The sequence below is a fragment of the Corvus moneduloides genome, chromosome 3, assembly GCF_009650955.1.
Source record: "Corvus moneduloides isolate bCorMon1 chromosome 3, bCorMon1.pri, whole genome shotgun sequence".
In the NCBI taxonomy this organism is placed as follows: domain Eukaryota; kingdom Metazoa; phylum Chordata; class Aves; order Passeriformes; family Corvidae; genus Corvus; species Corvus moneduloides.
Genome location: NC_045478.1, coordinates 57452066 through 57478239, shown reverse-complemented (window position 1 = coordinate 57478239; position 26174 = coordinate 57452066). Strand labels below are relative to the sequence as shown.

General features: G+C 40.1%; 1 protein-coding gene across 3 annotated transcripts in view; it reads left to right on the top strand.

The window, feature by feature from the left end:
* The window catches only part of ARHGAP18 (Rho GTPase activating protein 18), a 95209-nt gene that overhangs the window by 32530 nt on the left and 36505 nt on the right, over positions 1 to 26174 (top strand). For 2 of the 3 annotated variants that reach the window (XM_032101711.1, XM_032101710.1), the window contains exons 2-3: positions 23206 to 23405; positions 25684 to 25919. In XM_032101711.1, the coding sequence (XP_031957602.1) occupies positions 23206 to 23405; positions 25684 to 25919 (436 nt within the window). Of the gene's footprint in view, positions 1 to 23205; positions 23406 to 23756; positions 23819 to 25683; positions 25920 to 26174 lie in introns of those variants that run through there. The other variant, XM_032101712.1, reaches the window with a different exon arrangement.

The window sequence follows — 26174 nt, the reverse complement described above, 5'->3', positions numbered from 1 at the left end:
CTTTGTTTCTTCAGTCTGAAAATCCTTTTTGTGACACTTTTCTTCAGCATTTTCAACATCAATCTTTACATTTACCCTCCTGCTTTGCTGCTCCTTCACTCCCCAGCATGAATTACATGCAGTGTTTCAGTGTCAGTCTCATGAGTGTCACCCACACAGGTAAAATCACTTCCTTGCTGCTGATTACCACTTTAGCCAATTGTGTATACTGCAGTCTTGCCATCTTGTTTTTCTAAGAATCCTGGTGGAACTCCCTTCAATTTGCATGTCGTTTTTGAGCCCTAGATCTGCTGAAACTCTTTCAGTGCAGTCCTCATTATGCAGACATGATCACTGTTTCTTGGACTTAGACATCCATTCAGCATCTGTCAGTATGATAAAACAACATTATTTCAACAAGCCCAGTTCAGCAGGTGACTTAGATTACTTTATGTTGTGGGTGTAGATTTGATTTAATGTCCTTCACTATCAAGGCAAACAGTCTATTTAGTTCTATTTTGTGTCAGACAGACCTTTAAATAGATACAAACAAGAGTAACTCTGCTCAATCAGTAGAGTTACATATGATAAAAGAGGAAAATCAGGGCCCTCTGTATACAGGCTTTCTTTTTTATTTTAATAACATACAGTGTACGAGATGTCATGTTTGTCTAAGTATTACAAATGAGAAACTTGAAGGCTTTTTGAATATTTTAGTTATGGGCTTTCCCTTTTTTGTTTGAGGGTGTACAAATCTGGATGATACTGAGCATAATGCAGTATATTACTAGATGTGCTGTTGTAAGCATGTAGCCTTTATGCAAAACTGGAATGGTACGGAGCAGCAAAGTGCCAGAAGAGCTGTGTAAATCTGAACTCCAGTGTTCTAAGTGTGGCATAGTGGAATAGTTAATTGTTTCTCTATCTTCTTTCTCTTTGATGAGCAGAATTGTTAAATTTCTTTCTGAATAAGACTAATGGCATTTTCAGTCTTCTGAGATTGGCACTAGATTAAAAATGTTATGAACTGTTACTACTGCCAATACTTTACTCTTGTTTTGTAACTGTTACTAATGAAGCAGGAGCTGAAAGCTGCAAGGTTTTAAAAGGTTACTCATACATGCTTGGGTAACATTTGCAGTGCCTGTACCCTTCTCTATTGTTGGTGCTTTTTTTCACTGGAGTTACTAAAAGTGCACCTTCGTTTTTTTTGTGTCTGAAATGCTACGGCTGAAGGGAGGCCGTAATTACAGTAAGTGATAAAGCGAGGCCCCCGCTGTGAGCGGTGTTGCAGGTTTGGCTGTGCATAACTCACTGACTGTCATTCCAGACTCCTCAGTAAATCTGCTTGGCCAGGAGAAGAAAAATTCCCTGCTCGTAAGCTTTGAGTACTTGCAATGTGCCAACAGGCTGTTTTGTGAGGGCTGCTGTTCATTTTGCAATGAACCTACTTTGGTGTCATGGTCTCAAAATAATCATGTTCGGGCAGGGAATTTAAATACTTACAGCCAAATAAATAGGGAAAAAATGGGAGGATTTGTTTCTGAGTATTTGGAGATGTAAAAAATAGACGGCCTTGATTAATTCCTTAAGTACAATTTTAGCCATCATTTTCTGAGGTATATTTTTGATGATATCCTGAGCAGCTTATGGGGTGAGCACCTCTGCACTCACAAAAAAAGTAGAAGTTATGAACTTATTCTTTGGTTATAGTTTTGGGCTAGCTCCCTTGTATTACAGCAGAATAAAAGCATGCACAGAAATAGTTATGTACCTGGTCATATTTTCTTGTGAGGGTAAGCTGCTCAATATTCTGTCTTGTTCTGTGACTGTTCCCTGCCCTTCCTGATACAGCATCCCAATCCTGTTAGTCTAAAAATTATTTCTTGGTAATTTCAGATGTTTTATCTGTCATCTTTCTCCAACAGCCTTCTTTCCTATGTAGGCTTCTTAGGCCAAAAGATGGCAATAAAAATGTGTTAAAATGTTTCCTGTGCAGGGGCTCCTGTATGCTTAGGGAACTTAAAATGGTTTAGGGTGGAGTATTTGAGGAGGAGCAAGTCTGAATGTTTTTAGCATACTTGGAATAGTGGTTGAAGGTACACCACACATGAGAAAGCAACAAAGTAAGAATAGTGTTGTCTTCAGCAAATAAATAAATACCTTATCATGCATACTCAGTGCCAAACTGCAGCAGAACAGTTAGCACATTTTTCTTGATTTAGCATCAGTACGGTTTTAATTTACCATTCCTCCAACTCCTTCTTCCAGTCCAGCAGTCCCTAAACACCCAGACAGATTTTACTCTGGCATTGGGAAGTCAGATATTTTGAATTCATGTCGCTAGTTGAAAAACAAGACAATAATTAGGATGATGTGCGAGAATTGTCTGGTCAATGTTTAGCAATAAGTACTTAGTAAAGTACATTGCTCAAGTTTTAGTGTTTTTAATCAGTTGATGGTTTTTAACAGATTTGTAAGTAATTGTCAGAACAATGGTGGGACTCAAGGCCACTGATGAAGTATCATCTCTATCAGATTTCTATCAGAAATTCTCTGCCTTTAATAAAATACAACAGCAAGGTCCAGGAGTCTACTGTAGCCAGAGGTAACTTTGCCCCTGGGTTAAGAAAGTGCAAGGTTAGATTTTAGCTGCAGAAATAGGCTTGCAGTAGCTCAAGAATTCATGTAATATTTGTGGTTATAGCTGTAGTTACGAGTCTGTAATTCCAGATACAAAGCTTGGAACAATAACCAGAAGCTTTGGCTACTGAAGAGAGAGGAAGCCCTGTTAGTGCTGTCACACACACAGAGCTGTGGCTCAGTGGCCAGTCACAGCAGGACACCAGAGCTATGGTTACTACAGTCCAGTGGAAGATGTTTTCTTTCTCAGCAGTTGCTCAGAAGATGGGAGGTCTTACAGATCCATAGTGTAGCTTCTGGAGTCTCACAGCCTGCTTGCCTTTGCCACAGCTAGATAAGGGAGCACTGATAATGGTGTTATCATTGTGGGAGTGGTCGTCCCCATCATTATAATTCATTCAGAGGCTGGGCTTTAATGCCCTGCTAGACTCATTCAGGTAGCTTGCCTGTGTTACCTTCTCCTGAGAAGCCTGTATTTCAGGTAGACTTGAGGAATGTCTTCATGTTCTGTTGAAAAGAGACAATATTTGATGAAACTTTTTCTTTCCACTCAGCCTGTCTCCTAAGGCTTGTTCTGAATGAGCAGAAGTTTTGATGTGCAGTGATGGTGGTTGCAGGTCATGGTCATACTAGGCTGAGATAAATGGGGGCTGAAAAGAGTGGGGAACACCACTGAAAGTAGAGTTTCTTTCCATCTCTCACTTATACCTTCCTAATATTTTTATTATCCTCACATTGGCATTTCTGAGTTGACTGAAGTAGGTCAAGCTGGATTAACAAAAAATTCAATTGAAAGCAATATTTTTTGCAAGTGTTGTTTTTGGGCAGATTAGTTCCTTAATCTAACTCAGCAAGTTACTGCATCAGTGATGGTGTTGGCACAAGGGAAGTGAAGGAAACTCACAGGAAAGGGGGGTTTGACAGAATCCTCTGGCAGCAGCCTACATCTGAGCCAGCTTAATGTGATCACTGTGGGGCTGTAATTTGACAAGTTAACTCGTTTTTATGAGTCCTAGTAGTGGCTGTGGCCACATCCTGTGAGAGGCTCATCTGATATCATTTAGCCCCATTGGTTCAGTTTTGTTGAAAATATATTTGATGGCTTAACTTCGTACTGGCAGGTTTTTAGTCAGTTCACGTACAGCTTGTCCTTTAACAACCACTCTAAAGCTTCATCTCCAGCTCATTTAGTCCTGACTCATGCTGTTCAGTGATTTAGTCATGTGCACGGCCTCTGCCTGCAGAAGGCACGCTGTGATGTGAGAACAGATCCTTGGAATCCAGGTGCATTACAGTGCAGGGAACACCTGCACTCCTCCTACAGAGCTGCTGATAACCTGCCTTCCCCTCTGCACGTGTCACTGTGCAGCCTGCCTCACCAAAAGAAACAAAAGCCCAGCTTGGATTCCCACAGACTTTAACGAGGTTAATGAAAGTGCAGTTTCTAAATGCACTGGTTGGTCATCCATTGATAAGCTCTTGAAAGCTTGCTGATCTGTGCCTTGTTTAAACACACCTTTCTTTGCTCTGAACTTTGCACTAGAGAGATTGCTTTGGTTTCTTAGTGCCCAAGGTAGTGCATGAAAACAGTATTGGGAATGAGAAGTATAATCAGAATAGCTTGCATGATTTCCTATAGGAAACACAACCTAACTTTTCATTTCTGTGATGTTTTCTGGTTTAAGAGTAGAAAAGACTAAGATATTAAATTTCAAGGACATTTTACAAATACAAGTAGTTGATAATACTTTGTACAAATGAAAACATCTAACCATCTGTCCAGTGCCTGTCTTCCCCTTTCTGAAAAGGGTGTTTACACTGTGGTACTTGTTCTCCTTTGAGATGAAAGCTAGGAAAGGGACCGTATTTGTTTGAACTCCTTACTGTGGATGGTACATACAAGAACAAACTAACACAATCTTTTTTTCTCCTAGTAAGTAGGAGCTGCTTATGAAAGTTTATGGGAAACAATGAGCTTCATGCTGTGAAAGCTGGTATTTGGCACTTTGGACTTGAAATTAGAAAACAGCTTATGAAGATGTATGGTATTAAAATTCGTGTGATTTGTCACTGCATTTTGGTTTTTGGGTCTTGCTTGAGTTTTTGAAGAGATTGTTTCAGAAGGCTTTGTCATCCCGTATTAGGGAGGGTAAGAAAAACATTCGCTTACATATTTTTGCTCATGACTGTTTGCAGAACTATTTGATATAGAGCTCAGTAAACACACCTCAGTATAGGTTGTTAAAATTTCTCTTAATTTAAAATATATGTGTATACTTAATCTCTGACATTCAGATTAGGCACAAATTCAGTTTTGGTTGTATGATTTTGCAGAAGTTGCTAGGTGAGATGCAGTTAGCTAGCAGGTGAGAGTTAGGTAGGGTAAAAAAGTACGTCTGGAGCCAGACTGGTGGTCAGCACAGGGCTGTGACAGTGAGAAGTGCGGCATGGAACGGGATGGAATGGGATGAAACAGGGTGACAAAGCACCCAGCATAAGCAACCTGAAATGACAGTTTTTTCAAACCTTTCAAACTGAGTACTGTAATCTCAGCTTGTGTGTAAAAATTTGTAGGAGCCTGGAGCCACGTTCTTGGCTGTCTTTTAGCAGTGGGAGTGTTCCTTCCTGTATGAGTGCTGGGTATCCTCCTAGAAAACAGATTACTGGGATGTGCTGAGTAGTGACACATGTCCAGTGCACTGTGCTCAGACTGTAGCCCAGCACCAGCATCACCCCATCAGACAGCTGTGTAGCTGTATTCATGTGAGTTTGAACCTAGGCTGAGAAACCTTCCCTTCATCCTACCTTGGTCTTTAGCTTTCTGATTTCATTTTTCACCCCTGTGTGTGGTAGGGTGTGGACACAGGTGCACAACCTCTGATTCTGGACAAGGTTGGTGCCTTTTGTATCGTGTTCTGTTATGTTAATCTCCTGAGGTTTTTTGAGCCCCTATTTCTTTCTCACCCTCCAAATTTTGTCACATAAATATAAAAATGTATAAAGTATAAAAAAAACCCAAACATAAAAATGTAATTCAATTTTGATCCAAAGGAGCTTCAATAGTTAAGAAATATTTCTCCAGGTAGATTATCTTGCACAAATCACTAGGAAGACATACTGTACTTATTAAATAGAAGAATCAAGGTCACATCTGCTGTCCTGGTTTCAGCTGGGAGAGAGTTAATTTTCCTCCTAGTGGGTGGCACAGGGCTGTGTTTTAGATTCAGTACAAGAATAATGTCAATAACACACTGATGTTTTAGTTGTTGCTCAGTAGTGCTTACTGTAAGTCAAAACTTTTTTGTTTCCTGTGCTCTGCAAGTGAGCAGGTGCATAAGAAGCCAGGAGGGAGCAAGGCCAGGACAGCTGACCCGAACTGGACAAAGGAATATTCCATAACGTAGAGTGTCATGTTCAGTATATAAACTGGGGGGAGTGGGCCAGGAGGGGCTGAAGGACTTTGGAATTGCTGAACATGTTTTGTGCTTATCCTTCTTTCCTCTTTTTTTTTTTTTTGGATGCATTACTTATTTTTTAATTGAAAAATACATTTATGCCAATATAGTCTTTTTATCATTAGGGAATGATTTTCTATCTGGTGTTAAGGACTCTTAGTCACTTACCTGTAGTTTGAGTTATAGCAAGATTCTTCTGAAGACTGATGAAATTGATCAGTGTCAAAATATTAGTATAAATTTAGATTTTTTTACTTAAGGTGGAAAATTAAAACCCTTCAGGTAAACATATCTTAAAAGCATAAGATACTTTTGCAAGTGGGATGAATACTTTGCACAGTAACCAGTGAGGGAATTGTAGTATTTTAAAGCTTTGATTTTTATTGTTAATTATTACTTTGGTTGTGTGCCTTGTTGTTAGCTAGGCAGAGATGATCCTTTGTCCCATTTCAAGCTGCCACTCTCTCAAGAAACTATGCTAGTACTTTAAACAAGGAAATGACTTAAAATAACTCCCAACGTGCCTTGTCATCTTCAAGAAAAAGACTTTAATTTAGTGATATGTGAGCCGCCCTGTAGCTGAACTCACTAGCTCTGGAGGAGCAGAGCATGAGTTTCCCAGGTCTTTTTCCTGATCCCTTAGTACAATGTATCCATTGCTGATAGCAGTCCTCCCGGGTCAAACAATAGCTTGGCAATTTTACCTCAGGAAGTCCACCATCACCAAAAGCTCTTCAAGCTTTGTGAGTCCATGTATCATTCAGTTTGCTTCATGCTGGTTGCCATCAGAGAAGAATGTGAGAGTGGTACTACAGTGAGTTGTCATGGGACATTCATCCGTGCCAGACTGCTGAAAGGAGATTCATATCCATTTAGTTTCTTACAGAGGAAGCTTGTGACCCTAAGAGGAGAAGAGGATATTGCTTTGTCCTTTTCCATTATGGAGGATCCCTCATGCCACAGGTTTTGCTTTCTCAGAGCATCTGCTTTGCATGTTTGTCACCAACCTGCTGCTGCTAGGCGGGTGGGAGTTTGCCTACTTGTTATCTGCCAGAGTGAGCTTTTCACAACACTGAGAAAATTGTTACAGTTAAGGAGATGTGGGGAACATGTCTTGCATGTTTCTTCAGCTGGGTACACCAGGGTCTGCTGGCCTCCGATTCTCTGGCTTGATAGTTTGGAAGAAGGGCAATCTGTCTGGCATATCCAGTTATGGCAGGCTGGTGGACAGATGTGACCTGTATACTCTGGTTCCCTTAAAGGGTGCCTTGCAATAGGATGCATTAGGATACTAATTGCCTCTGGGATTAAGTGGGATTAAGGAAAAGCTAATGATGAGGTCCATCCCAATTCCTTTGTACAGTTCTGGGAATTGAAGTCTCCTGCTGTGTCAAGATTAATGAGCAATATTTTTTGGGAAGCAGCTTAACTCAAAAGGTGACTGTGTTATTTTGGATGTCTGCTGGTAGAAGAAAGCCTAGCTGTTGGCTGGAGGTGCAGAGCTGAGGTGATGCTGATGCTATTTCCATGGATGTAGACCCATCACTATTTCTGAATAAAGAATTATTCTCTGCTTTGGCCTCAGAGAGTTAACTTTTGCACTGGGCTGATGGCATGATTCAGTTGTACGTTTAGTTGGCTCTGCTCAATGTTAATCACATGATCCTCTGAGAGTCCTGGTAGCAATTTCCCATTTAATCTCTCCTAGTAAAGAGGCACCTTTGCCCTTCTCCTGAATTGGACTGGATGTACAACAGGCTGGCTGCCTTACTGCTCGTGCTGTCTTGGTGGAGTCTGCTGGTAAGGATGGGGAGATCCCAGGGTCTGGCATATGGTTGTTTTGGGGTGTGGATTTAGACTGCTCCGAGAAGTGGAGAAGTGTTGGCCTCATGTGAGGTGAGGTGGCCTGGAGGTGTCGTGCTTGGGGGCGCTCCCTGGGGTGCTCTGAGGTTGCACAGGAGTGAAGCTTGTGTGAGCAAAGAAGGAACTGGGGCCAAAGCACTGCTTTGGTGCTCTTAGTGAAGAGGCAGCTTCATTACCTCATTGTTCAAAACAATAGTGTATACACTTGGTAGTAAAGGTCATATTTATTCTGAGAGGGCATTGTACAAATAATTCTAACTGATTTACTTCCAAGTGAGGTGTCGTGAGACAACAAAAAAGGGAAGATTAAGTCAATTGCCTAGAGGGCACAATCAATGAAAATATCCCTAAATTCTTCACTGGACCTTCCTGACTTTCAAAGACAAAGGAGATTGGAGCACCTCTGGTGAAAACTCTCAACAAGGGTGGCAGAAGCTGTAAAGTACACACACCGGTTTTGCATTTAGAGAACTGAGAATTGAGAAAATAGTATAATTTAGGTATCCGGGCATTTGTCCTTCTTTGAAAGTCTCGTTTTCATCTTTATGTTTAAAGGTGTTGTAAATTTCCTGTTACAGAGTTTCTACATCAATTGCTATTGCTCTGTTGACTGTCATTGTAAGTTTAAAACCCTTTTCATGCTGACAAGTGTGTGATTCCATTTCTATGTCAGTCTGCCAACACTTCTATTGTTCTTTACAAATGACTTTGTCCAGGTGCCTTATTTTGGCAAAGGAATTATTCTTTATCCTCTGAGACAGTATTGGCTACTTATGTGATCAAATATTTCTTGTATCCACATAAACTTTTAAGACTGCAAGTGGGCATTTTCAGTGCAGACAGTATTAGAAAGGATATTAATACCTTTGGTAGGAAGGGACTTAACTGTGTCACCCTGCCTGAGCTCAGAGGATGTTCAGTCCCCTCATCAGCTCCCCTTCACTGTTGCTATGTATTGGTTCCCTAAATTTTAGGGTGTATGGGTGATCACTTCAGTGCTGGAAAGCCAGTAGGATCCTGCCCAGTGTGGTGAGGTGTCATGTGGGCTGAGGGCAGGACAGAGTGGTCAGGCAGTGCAGCTGGGAAGCTGGGAGTGAAGGACTCGTGGGGTGTCCTGCAGCTTCTGCTCTTGCTTGCCTCACACCTGCCTAGAAATGTCTCTGCTCTGTGCACCAAGGTCAGGCCCATTCAGGGCTCCTTCCCTTCCTCCACCCACCCATTGCCTACCCTTTCCCTCCAAATTGCAGGCTTAGGTCACTGTCATAATGTGATGTTTTCAATTTAATTGAAATGGAGTTTTCATATATGACTTAATATTGCATGCAGCAAATGTTTTTTATTTCCCTGTGTACATATTATATCGTATAAGAACATATGGTATTCATTTGTAGATGTGTCTCATAATGGGAAGTACAGCTGTCTAGCATGAGGAACTTGGTCCTGTAACTAAAAATCATGGATAGAAATACTCAGGAGTGCTTTAACATTGCTCTTGTTCTTCTGTACACAGTGTGTGCACACATGGCAAAAGAAAATATGAATTTGTATTTATAGAAGCATCTGCATGTGGATTGTCCCTTATTTCAGGTTTAATGTGTTTCATGTGAAGCATTGTATTTCATTTTCCTTGATTATTACTGGGATCTGTAATTGTAGCTACTTAGTATTACAAATAGGTGCTATTTTTGCCCTCTTTATGCAAAGGAAAATGTCTGAAGTTGAAGGTGGGGATAGAACCTCTAGATTCATGGGGAAAGTTAAGAGTACAATGTCATTTTTACTTACATTTTTTGCTGGCAGTTAGCCCTCCGCTGAAGTGTTTTGTTTGGGAATGCAGAGTAAGAGTTATGGCTAATATTAGTGATGCAATGATGTTGAAAAGCTAAATTCACGTTGTTTCATGCAACTGATTGATGTCTTCCAAAACAGACTGATATCTTTTTAGTACAATAATCATGGAGAATGTTATCAGCTGAAAAACCACATAGGGCACCTGTATGTTGACTTAGAAACCAGTATCTTTCATGTTCGTAAGATGTTGGTTAAGAAAGGGGTGTTGGTTAGGGAGGAAAACAAAGGATTTTCCTAAATAATTTATATTAAGAGTTATCATCTAGATAATTTGTAAATCTAAAAACAGACTTTTTTTTTTTTTTAACTTACTGCCTGTATTTAATATAGAAATACCAGAGTTCTTGCAGTCCCCATCTATATCCTCTTTGATGAGTGAATTTAAACTAAAGCTGGTAAGAGCTCTTTTGGCTTTCTCTTTCTTTTTTTCTCATTTTAGTAGTAGCACTTTTTCTTTTCACCTGCAGAACACGTAGTGAATGTCATATTTCCCTTTCTGACCAGACTTGTACGTTACCTCTTGCTGCCTTAAAGTATGACAGCAGTCTCCCCTGACCATGTTAAGTTTTCATGAACTCACTGCCTAGGTATCCACATGGAATGGAGACTGCTTACACCAAAAAGAATCACATTTAAGAGTAAAGAAAAAAAAAATGGAATGCTGTTAGTGAAAATGAGAAACAAGGACTACATATGTGAAATCACGATCAACTAATAATAAAATACATATGAGATGGGTTTTTTAGGATTTGTTTTTCATTTTGAACAGTTGTTTCTGTTAAATGATCGATATTTAATTTGCATGTTTTGTATATTTTTTTCTTAATTCCCAGTGTTCATTTCATGTCTGTTTTCCCTCTGTTGTTTGGTTTGTATTATGTTCTCTTTTTTTCACCCCCCTCCTGGAACAAAACAAAAGCTCTTTCAAATCCCTTCCATTGAAGTTTTGGTTTTGTATTCAAGCCCTGGTGCTCAGAGCTTGTGGACAGGTAGCACAGGAATGTACTGTGTGGTAGGCTACCTTCCAAACTTGCACACAACCCATCTGTATGTTCAGACTGGTAGCTCTACATGTGTATTTTTAATTTGTAGGCGAAGGGACATACCAATATATACAACTACCAGTAAAGCTTTGCAGGGGCCCTGGTTGAAAAAAATACATGTTTTTATGCCTTTTCTGCTGATGTTCAGAAAACAAAGGTGGTAACAAAGGGTGAGAGGAAAGATCTGTGATCCTGAGCTGCTTTCTGCTTGCTTGGTTGTCTGCAGACATTTAAGAAGTACCCAAAAAAATGAGGAGGGAAGGAGTATATTAATGTAATTTTGTTTAGTGAGTTCCTTGCTTGGTCATAGGACACTTAGCCTTCGGAAGTGCTCATTACTGTAGGTAACAGAGCATAGGTTAGCAAAGGTCTGCAGTCCTCTTACTGCAGACAGTTCAGCTGCTGCACCCCTGGAACAGGTGTTTCCCAGGAATATTTGCTGAGAAGAAGGAATTTGGTAGGGAAGGAGACATTGCAAAGACTCACAGCTTTAGTGGTTGCCCTGAAAGATAAAAAGTAAAAGTGCCCTTTTCAGTCTTTCCTTTTGCTAAGGTGACAGTGGACTTCTCCCCTGCCCTCTTTGTACCGTGGGTCTGTGGGAAGGGGGTGTGGAGGAAACAGCTGGATCAGGGCACATCTGCATTGCCCTTTCCTCCTGTAGTGGCACGCCCAGCCTGGCTCCTACTAGAGGACTTTCTCAGGGCCGGTTTGTCTTGTGCAGAGAGGCATGTGCAGCACTTCCAGCTCCTCTGGCAGTAGGTGAAATCCCAGCCACCACTTTTGAAGCTGTTTGCAGATGCCGCTTTCTTTATGCTGTGTCTGAACTAAACCCAGATCGTCCATTCCTTGCAGCGTCCTTGAGGCCTCCCTCTCTCCTATCCCCTTGCCTTAAGCATCTCTCTGATGTTTTGCTTCTGAACAGATTTGTATCCCTCAGAATCCTTGAGTGCTTGCCCGCCTTGCACACGCTGCCCTCCTCAGCCCTTCCTGCTTCCTCCTGTCCCTCTCTTGTGCAGCTTCTCTGAGAGCACATTTATCTGCTTTGTCTTACTGGGTCTTTGGTGGTGGTTTGTTTGGACAATGAAAGCAGTTTCCTTACAAAATGTCTTTAGATTCCTGCATGAATGTCCTTGTTTGGGAATGCTCATAAAAATTAATTTACAATTTATTCTGAATGTAAGGATTATATTGTAATAAATTGACTATGAATGCATGCCAATTTCCTTCAAGCATAAACAAAATTACTGAATTGTGCTGTAAGCCTTATATTTGCAAGTAACAGGGTTATAGGCCTAACTAGGAGGTCCTTTAAAATGGTAAGAGCTAATGATTTTAGAGAACTAATTGCTTTTAAAGGCACAAAAGTAGCTCTAGTATCATTTCATGGCTCTAACTGTACTTTACTAAATGATCTTGGTATTTGCCAGGATATCTTAAATCGGGCTTTGTTGCCATGCTTATATTTTCCAGTGTGAAAAGAAAAATAAATTATTTAAATCTTTCCTCTCTGCCTCTCAATAATGGAATTACAAATACTGTATCTGTTTCACTTCCTGGTTTATTCTCTTTGATATTTGTGGAGCCTGAAGTGATCTCACACAGACTTTATTCTCTTCTTTGGATAAGATTAGTTCCAGTGGTTCTCTTAGAAGATTACAAAAAAAAAGTGTACTTTTCAAATGTGTATTATATGCTTGAGTATTTTCCCAATAAGCAGCATGAGGGTGGTTACAGGGAACATATTTTGCATACATTTTTGTCATTGATATGAATTGTAGAGAATGAAAAGAATCAAAACTGCAGAGGAAAACATCTGTGCCCATATGAAGCCAGGTGATACAGAAGGCATTTGGAAGGAATGAGAAAGATAGGTCAGTTGACCATGAGACAGAGCCAAAAATGTCACGAAGGAGATTCAAGTGAGATACTTCCTTTCCTTATATATGGTAGGCAATTTTTTTTTTTTTTTTGACTTTAGGTTTAAACAATTAGGGTTGAATATAAGGGAAATATACTGTGTGTTTGTTGAGTCTGGAAATTGACTTCTATTTTCATTCAGTGGAACATGGGATTGTGTGAGCTTTTCCAGCTCTCCCAAAGGTGTGCATGACTTGCAAACTGGCTTCTGATGTGGTGCCACTTTTGTGATTTTACCTATACAGGTCACTCACATTCCATTGTCCCCTTGTTTTCCCTTCTGGTGGATTTTACTCTCCCAGGAATAGCTGGTTTTCTTTCTGAAATGAATGATTTTGAAGAGAAATGGGTATGTATGTGCAAAAAATAGGAATGTGAATCCTAAGACTCTGAGAGTCTTCATTCAAATGAGAATTAAGAGGGTCAGAATGTCAGGGCCTGAGACAATGTGGTCTACTTCGTTTTGTCAGTACAGAAGAAAAACCAAAACCAATTTCTTCTGGTACTTCTCAGTTTAGCTAGATTGTGATAATTTTATTGCAAGTCTGATAATATGTTATGTCATAATGGTTTTGGGTTTTAAATAATCTCCACATCTGAGTCCTTGTGACTCACCTTTCTCTAAAAGAAAAAAGCAGGCTTCTGCATTTTATGGTTGGAGAATAAAGGTAAAAGCATGCACTGAGCTGGACAGCTTGGATACTGGAATGCAGCAGTCCCCCCTGAAAAAAGGAAATGCAGCGGGTGCAATCATTTTGTGGGGAGAGGCTTTATGGCTGTACTTGTCAATCCTGAATTCTTTCTTGCTTTGCGTGGAGTGGAACAAGGTCATGTTTTTCCTGAAATAACCTGAGATGGCATAGCAAATAACTCCTTTGGCAACTGTTCAGAAGTGAATATGTTATAGTTCTAGCCCCTCTTTTGTTAATAAATCATTTTACACCATACATCATACATGGGGTGCCATTGATCTGTATCAGAACCACCAATCACAGGATATGCTGAGTTGGAAGGGTCCCAAAAGGATCATTGAGTCCAACTCTTGGCCCTACAAAGGACAGACCAAGAGTCACACCATGTACCTGAGAGTGTTGTACAAACACTTCTTTAATGCAGACAAGCTTGATGCTGTGACCACTTCCCTGGGGAGCCTGTTCCAGTGCCCAACCACTCTCTGGCTGAAGAACCTTTTTCTAATATCCAACCTAAACCTCCCCTGACACAGCTTCAGGTCATTCCCTCAGGTCCTGTCACTGGTTACCCCAGAGAAGACATCAGTGCCTGCCCCTCCTCTTCCCCTCACGAGGAAGTTGTAACTGCAATGAGGTCTCCCCTCAGTCTCCTCTTCTTCAGCCTGAACAGGCCAAGTGACCTCAGCCACTCCTCATACAGCTTCCCCTCAAGGCCCTTCACCATCTTTGTTGCCCTCGTTTGGATGCTCTCTAATAGTTTAATATTGTTCTTATATTGCCATGACCAAAACTGCACACAATATTCAAGGTGAGTTTATTATTCATTTTAGATAGAGTATGTATATGTATCGACTTACTATAATTATAATTTATCTCATCAGAAGTGAAAAACAGAGTCCAAATGGCTGTGTAGGAGCATGAGGTCCTGTCAAAGGGAATGTCGTAAAATATTTTAATCTTCTTAGAAGTGCTGCATATAGTGCAGGCAGACTAAGTTTTGGCATCATATCTGGAATCTCCCATTTCTGGTGTAGTGGATTAGAATGCTAAGTGTAATAGCCTGTGCCATTGCCACAATTTCCTTCCTGTTTTGTTCAGTGGCAGGCTGGGGCTGGGAAAGTAGTAAGGTTATGTGCATGAAGGTAAAAACAATCTTATATAAATAGTGATGAGGATGTGGCTGGAAGCAATACAGTGTATATATATACACTTTTTAACTTAGAGTCTGGCAACCCTAACTTTGGTCTGTTTGTATTTATTATTCATGGAGCGGTTTAAAATGCCAGTTGATGGGGTTTTCTGGATTTTTGGTTTTGTTGGGTTTCGGTTTTCTTTGTTGTTTTTTTTTTGTTGTTGTTGTTGTTGTTAATCTCCAGAGCAGTTTTGAGCAGGTATTAACAGCAGCTGATGGTATTACAAAAAAGCCTGAGAGACCTGATTTTCTTTGCTCAGCCTTTTTTATGCTCATTTAGAAAGTGAGTACTGTTTTATACCCTCTTTGCAATCACTTTGTACTCTTTGGAAAGAAAACAGAGCTTTGCCTCAGTTCTTGCTTCTCTGGCTTTTCTTTGGAGCTTAAGGGGGATTTGGAGAAGTTTGATTGCAGTTGACATTCAAAATGTTCCATAAGGTTATGGAGTAGCCAAAATGAAACTATTTAATTTGGGAGAGAAGGAATGCTAAGAGTCACTTCACAAAAAATACTGTAAATTACATTGCTTCCTTACTGTTATTTTTCCATGTTCTGTATGATTTTCCTGGAAAGACTGAATTGCAGGAGAGTTTGAAGTCAGTCATGGAAAGAGCAAATGTCAGAAAAGGTAGAAAAGAAAGGATGCAGCTGTTAAAATGGGTGACAAAATTTAGGAGGCAGAATGAAAAACAGACATACAAGCCCAGACTGAAGTTTCTCTAATGCCTTGTAAAAGTTATTAAGCTCTTTAAAGTTGGTAAGAAATATTTTTGCATTGTTCTGGACATTGAATGTCCAGACTTGGGTCTTGCTCAAGGGTTACCTATTGCTTCTGAAAGGTGTGATACTGACTTTTGTTTGATGGAAGGTTTTAGCTATCAATTAAATAGAAACACGTTTTAATACATTGAGTCTTGTAAAAAGATGAAGACATTTCCATTTGCAAAAAACAATTTATCTTCATTTAAGTGGTGTCACTATTCTATGGCTTTATGCAAAATTCAGTTATTTTAGGACAACCTGCTTTGATGGGCACATCAATTCCAACTTGATTTTTTTTTTTACAGAAGTCTTTGAAAAATGCTCAAAACTGCCCCGCAAAATGCTGGATACTGTGTGAAGGGATGGTGTGTCAAAAGTGTCTCAAACATTAGGTTGAAACCACTAGAATAGGTGATTTGGTAATAAAAAACTGCAGCTTTTCCTAGAAATCATGAAAAATTAGGATGCCCTTCTGGTAGGCAGCATGGCTATAGGAAGGTCTGGCAATCGCTTGCCAGGCCAGTGATCCAACCAAGAATGGGGAGCTGAAGCCAGGGAACTGCTGTAGTTGTTGGATTAGAGCTTTCTTGATTAATTCAGTTAAGTTTTTGCATCTTGTGGTGCTGCTTGGGTTCTTGAAAGCAGGGGAGGGATGGGGAGAGCTTTGGGTTTAGGAGCTTGAGTTATTCCCACACTTCTTCTAGCTCAGCATTCAGGATGAGAAGTGGGACAGGAGATCACACTGTTTCCCTCTCCTTATCTGTTTAGTTGTTTAAATTAGATGGAACTTAAGAAGTCCTGTATTTATGTTTAAGGGCACAGCATCTCATGGATGCGACTGCTCCATAAATAGTTTTCAAAATGAACCACAGTACTCATAGGCATTTTTTTGGTTGTTTCAATCTAGCTAGCCTTTGTACAAACTTAAAATTACTTACACAGATTACTGTACTTTGTAACTCCTATGTCAACAAGATAATTGTTCTTTGAGAGTGCTATTTTATTTATAGCCACAGTGCTGGAGTCGATCACAAACCCACAACAGAAAAGCTTCCTTTTATCTGTCTTGCAATATGCCATAGGGTCAGATCTCAATCTTTAACACTCAGTGGTCCAGTGGTGAAAGACTCCAGAGATCTGAGAATTATTCTTGTTTCAGTCTCTGATTTACACCATGAGTTTGAACAGCAGGCTTCACCTCTCTGAGCCAGCTACCCACCCCTTTTTTCTCCCCCTCTCTTTGTGTGTCTTGTTTATCAGGTTAACACATCTAAGCATGTTTTGGTGTGATGTCCAGAATCAGTGAGCCTCAGTATCAGCTCAATGTATGGCTGCAATAATACTTCTAATAGCTTTTATGACTCTCTTTGCATGGACATTGCAGAATTTGCTGCTGTAATGTAGCTGTAGCCAGATACGTTTTTGTTGTTTTGTATAACTCTAAGTGCTAGTTTATTGTAGTGCCAGAAGATGTGTCTGAAGGGCAGCAGTGCTCAAGACATTGCCTGTACAAGAATTCCAATAGCAATGGTTAATGGCTAGGATTTAAAGACACTTTTAAGACCAAACATTGTATTTTAAGTGTACAGTTTAAGGATATGTAATAGTTCAGTTTGACAAATAATTACATCGCTTGATATTGTGGTTTAAGCCCAGCCAGCAATCAAGCACCACTCAGTCACTCCCCCACAACAGGACTGGGGAGAGAATCAGAAGGGTAAAAGCTGGAAAACTCATGGGTTTGCGACAGAGGCAGTTTAATGTGGAAAGCAAAAGCCATGCATGCAAGCAAAGCAAAACAAGGCACTAATTCCCTGCTTCCTATGGGCAGGGAGGTGTTCATCCATCCCCAGGAGAGCAGGGCCCCATCACATGTAATGGTTACTTGGGAAGACAGACACCATCACTCCAAGTATCCTTTCCTTCCTCCTTCTTCTCCCCACATTATATACTGAGCATGATGTCATATGGTCTGGAATATCCGTTTGGGTAGTTTGAGTCAGCTGTCCCAGCTGTGCCTCTTCTTGGCATCCCTGCCAGCATGGCAGTACAAAAAGCAGAAAAGGCCATAACACAAAACCAATGACAAAATAGCAATGACAAACCCCTCTATATTATCAATCCTGTGTTCAGCACAAATTCAAAACACAGCCCCGTCCTAGACACCATGAATAAAATTAACTACTCCAAACCCAACACACTTAATGCGAGTTTCTGTACTTTTACTGGTATTGGAAATTGGCTGATAAAAACAAATGTTTGGGAAACTCTTAGTCTTGTAGAGCACTGAATTAAAGACAGTGTTTAAAACTCTCATATATTTTGTTTGGCAGCTGTGGAAAAGGACCATATCTGTTTAACCCCAAAGAGTTGAATCCAAATTGAGATTAGACCCAGTAATTAAGTTGATAGCCTTTTCCCTTGTTGCCCTCATGACACTTTATATAGGTATGAAAGTTTTTATTCAGGAAAGATCTAGGCCTGAATTTTGAATTCCAAAATTTGGCAAAAGTAGGTAGATAAAAGGACCCTGTACAGAAATTCCTGAATTGTAGGCTGAAAAGGTGTTTCCCTCTCCTCCCTTTCACTTGTGTTTCATCCATTGTTGCGTTTCTTTCCAAGAAGAAAATAACAGATTATAGAAACTGGTGTCTTTTTGCTTCATACTTGTACGTTATTTAGTAGCTGGATTTTGTCCTTTCCTAGAGTCAGTGAGCATTCCTGCAATAATCCTGTTAGAGGAACTGCCCATCTCTTTTAGCAGTGTTAATCTTTTATATTTGGTTCAACAGTACATTTGTATTCCCTAGTTTTTGTGACGATGAGTATCCTTACTTTTAGTATTTCTGCCTTTCAGTATATTTACACATCTAATACATGCATACACATATATATAGTATATAAGAATACCATGCAGTTATGGTGCCTATACAATTATGTTTTTGTGAAAGGTTATATTCAGATCCAAGATTAGTGGTTAGCACTACAAAAATTACAAAGGTTATATTTTTTCTCATCACTCACTGTTCTAGAACACAACATAGTCCTTCATTCTCAAGTGAGAAAAAGGGGATTAAGGACAAAATTAGCTTTCTGCAAAGTGAATTTATCTGAAATGTCAGTGGAAGTGCACCTTACTAACTGATTCATCTCTGGCTGTTGTAGTTTACATGTGACAAATATCAGTAATGAATTGCTAAAAAGGCAGTGGAACAGACGGGAGATTTAGTTTTCACAGGGAAGAAGATAAGAAATAAAGACAACTGCACTATTATAAAATGGGTTTTGATGAAATCAAAATCAGGTTGACAGAACTGGAAAAAAACCCACATTTTTATTATGGCATAAATCAGTGATTAATATAGAGTCATATTTTCTTAAAGGCTGAGAAAGGACACAGTTGGTCACAAAAGGAAAGGCTGTGAAGAAAATATTTGCATGCAGTTCTTCTCCCTTAAGTACTTGCCACATGAAGCACATCAGTACTTAGTAAAATAACCCAAATCTGGGTTTTTTCCTTGTAAGTATAATGAATGGTGTTCATTAAAAAATTGTTTTTAATGGCTCCCTTCTGGAGGACCTGGAGTGCTTTGTCTCGCATCCTTGATGTTTCCAATAAAAAAATGCATCTCTGGTGGGTGGGACAAGAAGATTAAATTTGGTAAGACACTGCAATAACTATATTGAGGAGTGAGTTTTATACCTGGAGGCTCTGTTTTGTACTGAGATAAACAGGCAAAAATCTCATCGGCTGCAAAGGGCAGTGTCTGAGTATCAGAGGTCAGAACTGACTGTGCCATTTGGAAATGAGAGTATTACACTGCTCCCTGTAAAGCTATTTGAAGAGTAAACTATTTACAAGTAAGTGAAAATAGATGGTAATAAGATTTTAATGAGGTTTGAGTGTGTTGTTAGTGAAGACCTTAATGGAAATACGAGTTTTCTGGGGGTAAAGAAACTGCTGGTGAATAAGCTTGCTATTTAGCAGTCTGAAATGCTTGAAAATTGGTTCAAGTGACTGCGTGTGTTAGCAGTACCTTACATTTTCTAGGGGAAAGAAAAAGATCTCCTTTAAGATACTTGTGAAAAGCAGCTGCATTTTTCAAACTTTAAATAGATAAACTGGACACCTGAAAACAACAATGTGCTGGAGAAGTAACCTGTTTTCTGCAACTTCAGTAATAGCTTTTTTTTTAAATGAGCTGTATTTATTTCCTACTGATAGTTTTTTGGAAAGGAGTTTTCTACAAAATTTCGAAGTTTGTAACATGGGGCACTTGAAATATTTTAAAAATAATTTTTAATGAGTCTATAAATGTGGGACTAATTATTTTAAAAAGATCTCTCACTTTCAGTTTCCTTATAATATTATTACTGATTGCTTTTCCCCTTCTCCTCTCTGTTGTTCTTGGCCTTAACATGTTTCCACCTCAGGATTTCTATTGTGTAATGTACAACAAGTGCTTACTAAGGATAAGTTTGGAGAAGGATTGAATTTAGTGGAAGGTCACAGCAGAAGACCCATGTTCTTTGCTCTTGTCAACAGATATCTAAAAATAAAATCTTAATTGGCAGCCTATTTTTCCATATGCAATGAAATTTTTAAATTACTTTTTCCTTTCTCATCTACACCAAGTCTGTGATATCAACACTGTCCTCATTATCCTCAAAAGGTCTTGTTTGTGCCTTTTTTTGTACTCAGGGAGAGGTTCACAGGAGAGACAGACATGAAGATGCCTGGAGCCACTGCTATGCAGATTATGCACCAAATACTGCTTCATCAGTGTCTTTCTCTGGTGAAGTATGCAAGGCAAGAAACCTTGAACCAAACAAAGTGAAAACAAGATTTGATCTGCTCTGTCAGATGGAGCTTTAGCACTTGCTCTCTCTGAGCCTGAGCCTCTCTCTGTCCTAGCCTGCAGAAATGTGAACTGTGGCTATGAACAAATGCAGATGGCTTTGAAAGGGTTTGCAGTCTGAACAGAAACTGGGGATAGGGAGTTGAGTCTGATGAGGGAAGACAAGGAATCAGTGAGCTGAATGGGGGTGGTGTGGCACTTGGCTTGTGAGGAGCTCAAGCATTGCTGGGGTTGGGGTTGAGTCTGGCAGCTGAGAATGGGCCTAAAACAACACAGATATTGAAGGAGAGATTCACAGCAGAGTGGTGAGATTTTTACAGGAATATTTCTCATCAGGATCCCCTGGTCATTGATGTCCGTCTGTCTTGGAGGGCTTTCACAACAAGACGTGGCAGAACTGCCTGCTCAAAATTAGGAGTTGCTGTATTGGTTTGTTAATGAGGGGTGGAAAGGTCAGGCCAGGAGGAGCCTTACAAGAAAAGCCGCTTACATTTGGTCGAGCAGAGCAGCCCTGTGACCAGAGACTGAAAGGCAGGGCACTGTCTCCGAGAGTTAATGGAGTGTTTGTGATGTACAGCAAATGCTCGTAGGAGCCTGAAAGTGGCCTTGAGTGCTCTGTGCGGAGTGTCAGCTCTGCATTTCAGGACGCAGGCTTCTCTTCTCAGAGACAGAACTCAGTCTGGGAAGGTGACAAGCCTTGCTTTTATAGAAGGATTGGAGTAGCTCTGCGCTGTCAGTGTGGCACAGAGCCACGGCACATTGGAGCCTATCCCACCTCAGCCTGCCACAGCCCCTCAGAGTGCATGCTTGGAATGTATTCAGTCTGTTAGTTTTATTTTTTTTCATGGTGTGTGGTGGTGGTTAAATTTCAGCTGAGGTGGATCAGTGAGAGCAGGTTGTTCCAAAGGTAAAAGGCCACCCAAGAGCTGCTGAGTGGCTCCACAGGGTTAAACTGAGTGATGATAAGCTGAAATCTGACCTCCTTCAGGCAGCAGTGCAAATGTCCCGAGTGTATTTGTGAGAGAGACCCAGTCTGCCCTGAGCACCTCTAGCTGAAGGAGGAGGCAAGGCTGGTCAAGGGCTGGGAAGTCTGACCTGCTTTGACCACACTCAGCACCCAGATTGCCTGCTGGGGACACTGCTGTGACTCCATGAACATCTTTCTGCAATGGTCAATGTTGAATTCATAAGCAGCACAGGTCACACATGGGACACACCTGTCAGGAGAAGTTTAAGAATTGAGGTAGCTACACGGAGAAATTGTATTTATTGGGTAACATACACTAGTAGCATGATGCTATTGTTGCCATTGATGCAAAAGCTTAATGTTGTTTTTTTTTCCCCTGGGCTTTCAAGTAAGGGCAGGTTAAGCAATGGTGTTGAGGTGCATATTAGCTTGGTGATTAATTGTCATTTATTAACTTACACTTGGAGCAGAGAGACAGGATGGGTAGAAACTCATAGTCCTTCCATAAGGCTCTTTACTTTTAAAGGCAAAGTCCAAATGGTTAGTGTTTCTTATCAGAGAATCAGGCATGTCTGGTGTGAAAGGATTTGTGACTTGGACACGCAAGGAGCTTATCTTCAGAGAGAAAGGCATGGCTTTTTTACCTAGGGGCAGCTAACAAGCGTCAGTTGTCCTGAGATAAAATGTAAGGACAAGAGACTTTCATTTTAATACTATACAAACTTGCCAAGTCAGCTAGATAGGAAGGTAGGATTTAATTTACTGTGTTTACATTGTGATAAATTCACAATGCTTGGTCTTTGATATGTTTTTTCTCTAGGAATAAGTGGTATTTATTACTTACCCCCAAACCATGTCTTCTTTTTTAGAATATGGAGACAAATTCAGTCATATAGGACTCTGTATCTTCCTGAAATACAAAGAAGTGCTTTTTTTAATACAAGGAAGAATTTTGATATACTGTTACAGTAGTAGAGTAACTTAGTTTAGAAAAAGATCACTGAAGATCATCATGTCCAATCTTACCTTGACAAAAAGTAGGCATAACTCTGAAGTTAAATCAGACACTACTTATTTAATCAACTGGTACTCTGACTCAGTTTGTGGCTTTTGATTTGGTGTAGTTGACCCTAAGGGTGACCTGTAACTTCAATGACATCATTACAACCTCTGTCCTTTTTAAGTTGAATTCTTTACTAGGTCAGTGGTCATTTTTGCCAGTGATTTAATGAGGTCAAAATGAGACCTAGAGGTTTCAGCTTGTTGTTTTTGGGGTTTTTTTCTAGCCACAGCTATATTTAAGATGAAAGATCCTTTTGGAAACCTTAGCAAATATACATTTGGCAGGGTGAACCAAAAGCCAGTAATGTCAAACTATAAAAATGGTAAGCTTTCAGCCAAAGAGGCGGCAAGATAGAAACAAATAGTTTCTATGGTTTTATTAAACATTTGGACTCCCCAGTTTACTTCACAAACTGTAACTGCAGTAATTCTACATTGTCCTTTCCCAGCTGTAATTAAGGTCATAGATACCAGAGTAAATATTAATGAAAAATAAGAGCAGAATAGCAAAGGGAAACAGTAATTTTACTGTCAAGCTGTACGAATTTAGGCAGGCAGAAAGGCACTTTTGCAAAATTCTTTAAGTGGTGATTCTAGGAAGACACATGCCATGAATTTTGTGGGCCTGACTGTTCAGAGTTGAATTAAAGGTTTGTGTAACAAGGATTACTTGAACTTGGATTCATTATTTACTTTTAAGACTGACTCCTGTGCTGTTCCAGATTGGGCAATATATATAGCAGAAAGAGTAAATTGAAAATACATTCCAGATACTCAAAGTAATTTTTAATATCTTGGTTTGCTTGTTGACAATGGTTTGCTTTGATACTTTGACACAATTCATGCTGCCTTCACATGTATTAATACATCCTGTATCTTAGGATGTTAACCAAGAATTTCATTTTGATTTATGCTTATAGCCGTCGCACTGGACAGTATACAATGAACCATGACCATTCCAAGAAGATCCCCGATGGAGCATCATTTGACCGCTCAGGATCCCAGGACTCCTTGGATGAACTGTCTATGGATGACTACTGGAAAGAACTTGAAAACATCCACGAAACCAGAGGAAATAATCACGAGGAACGAGTAGCACTTGTAGTGAAAGAGCCAGATGGTAATGAAATCCGTTCTGTCAATGTTCATCAGTTGGCTGATTTAGGGATTTTTCTTCAAGTCTTATTTCAAGAGATGGCACCCACCTAACACAGATCAAAAAAGGAGGTCACTCCTGAACATCTGCTTTGAAAATTCTGTTGCCTCTGATGCATATCCCCAGAAACAGGCAGTCCCCTGAAAGAGAGTTTTATCAGAGACAAGTAAAAGGCTGGTTTTCCTTTGAATGGTGTTTGCAGAATATCAGAAAGGTGCCTGTACTTGCAAATCACAACAATTGAAGCTTTATTTGCAGTTTGCTGTTGAACTAACTTACCCTTTCGCTCTTTGTGTATGTTGTTCGTTATTGTAGCTATTGTGGATAGAAACTTCACGCTTTAGAAGACAAGCCAATGATTAACCGGTTTAAGTTTAGTGAGTAACTTTCTACACTTGTAACTATTGTGATTGTTCAGTTGTTCTATTTTTGTTTCTCAGAAGCATAAATTATAGGCCACTCCTTGGGGCATGGACTTAGAGGTCAGGCAATTTTTTTTTTTTTTTTTTTGGTTAGATAAAAACAGGAGAAATGTCCTTAATTCCAGTTTTCTCTCAAAAATTATTTTTTAACAATGCAGTGTCTGCGTCTCCCCCATTCTTACAAGAGACCCACAGTCTCAGTAAATTAAAATGTGAATTTGGCATTTTGGTATGGCCTCCACATAAGCGAGAAGAATGTGCTCCATGAGCTTTCAAAGGGATTTGCCCTTCTGCCTCCCTAAGCACTTTGAAAAGTCACTGCTCCGAAGAGCATAGCAACGTGGCCCCTGGAGAAAGCAGCAAGGTTCCCAATCCTTGTGACCAGGGAGCTATGGGGCTTTCTGATGGAGACATGGGGCTTCCTCCAGAGCAGCAGAGCCCATCGTTCTGCAGTGCAGAACCTCTTCTCTTACTGCAGCTCACTGATGTGGATGTGCATTGAGGCTCTGCATCCCCAGCCCCACCATTTCCATTAGATTTATACATAGCCTTCTTCCTCCTGATTACTGCAGCTGGCTGGTGGGAAGCTGAGTGAGTCAGCACAGTTGAGTTATCAGCTTGAGCAAATGTTGTTGTGCTCTTCACCTTGTCTAATGTGTAGCACCTCTCTTGGGCATGAGTACTCCTGAGAGTGTGGGATGCTGCATCTGGCTGCTGGGCCTGCCTGGGTGGGCGCTGGCCTGAAACTCAGCCAGGCAAGGGCAAGGCAGGGGAGAGAGGAGATACACCTTGCTCACAGCTGCCCTGGAGAATGGGTGTAGCCCCTCTTTCCAGTCCTGATAACATAACCCGAGAGTCTCGTCAGAGGCTCAGGATTTGGCTGCACAGCCATAGCAAAATTCATACTTGAATTTTGGTGTCTGTTTTCTGGATGCTGTTACTATTAAGGTGCTCACTTGGACGTGCACTGAGCACAGTGGTAAAATGCAATCAATAGTGAAGTTGACATGCCAGCTTTGGAGTATTTTTAGATATCTGATAAATGGAAATATTGCTCGAACATTTGGAAGAGTAGTTGGCATTCAGCACAACCTCAAATGCTACAGACAGAACTTAGTGTTTTTTAGAAAATATCGTTAGGGAGATACAGATTTCAGAAACAGAAGTTTTGCCATTGGTGACAATATTTAATAGCTTTCTCTTCTTTCACATGCAGTGATCTGTCAATAAAGGATACCTTATCAGCTCTAAGACTATAGCAAAAATTGTTTTGTGGGCTGTCAGCTGGCTGGAGACCATGTCATGAGAACTGATGAAAAAATAGTATTAAGGTGACTCATGTAGGCTGGTTTGTCCTTCATTAAATTGAGCTAGTGAAAGGCTGTAGGATTAATGTATCAAGAAAAGTGGGCAGAATCATGTCAGTACGAGAGCTAAAAAGATTGAGTATTGAACTAAAAATCAGTGAAGCAGCAATGATCTGGCTTTCAGACTTCCCCATACACATTTTTATTTAGGTACATTTATAAAATGGTGTATGATTTTAATGGAAGTGCTATAGATTATTATAAAGATTGCCACATAGCAATCTGTATGGGATTAACTACTTTAAAAACTTTGATATCATATATTAAAGCTTTTGAGGCTCTTTAGAAACAATAGCTTTTCTCCAAGTCATGACAGTGTAATTAATTCTTAATTGTGTATCCCCTTAGTACCTTTCTGTGAGTTATATTAACTATATCATGTCATTAACATCCAATGTGCTTGGCAGTAATTGAAAGCCAATGTTTGTGCCTTTTTCTCTTTGACATGCTCAGAGGGAGAACTGGAAGAGGAATGGCTGAAGGAGGCAGGTCTGTCAAATCTGTTTGGAGAGAGCTCTGGCGACTCCCTGGAAAGTGTGGTGTTTTTATCCACGCTGACCCGAACCCAGAAAGCTGCAGTGGAAAAGCGAATAGAGACTGTCACACAAACCATGAGGAAAAAAAACAAACAGCACCAGATTCCTGATGTCAGAGATATCTTCAGGCTACAAAATGACTCAAAGGGAAAAGTGAGTTCCTGTCGGTTGTTTTCTTTGATTCTGGCAGAGAAAAGAGAGGGACATGTATAGATTGGGGGAGAGCAGAGTGGCACATGGAAGGGTTATTTCAGATTTGTGTCTAACTTCACTGATTTCCAAGGGAATTTTTCACTAAATTTTCAGGAATGGTGTTTGTCCAGATTTGACATTGCATTAAGCATTTTTAGTATGTATAAAAACGTATGTATATTGGTCTCGTCTTAAAGATGATGAATAAAAGGACCA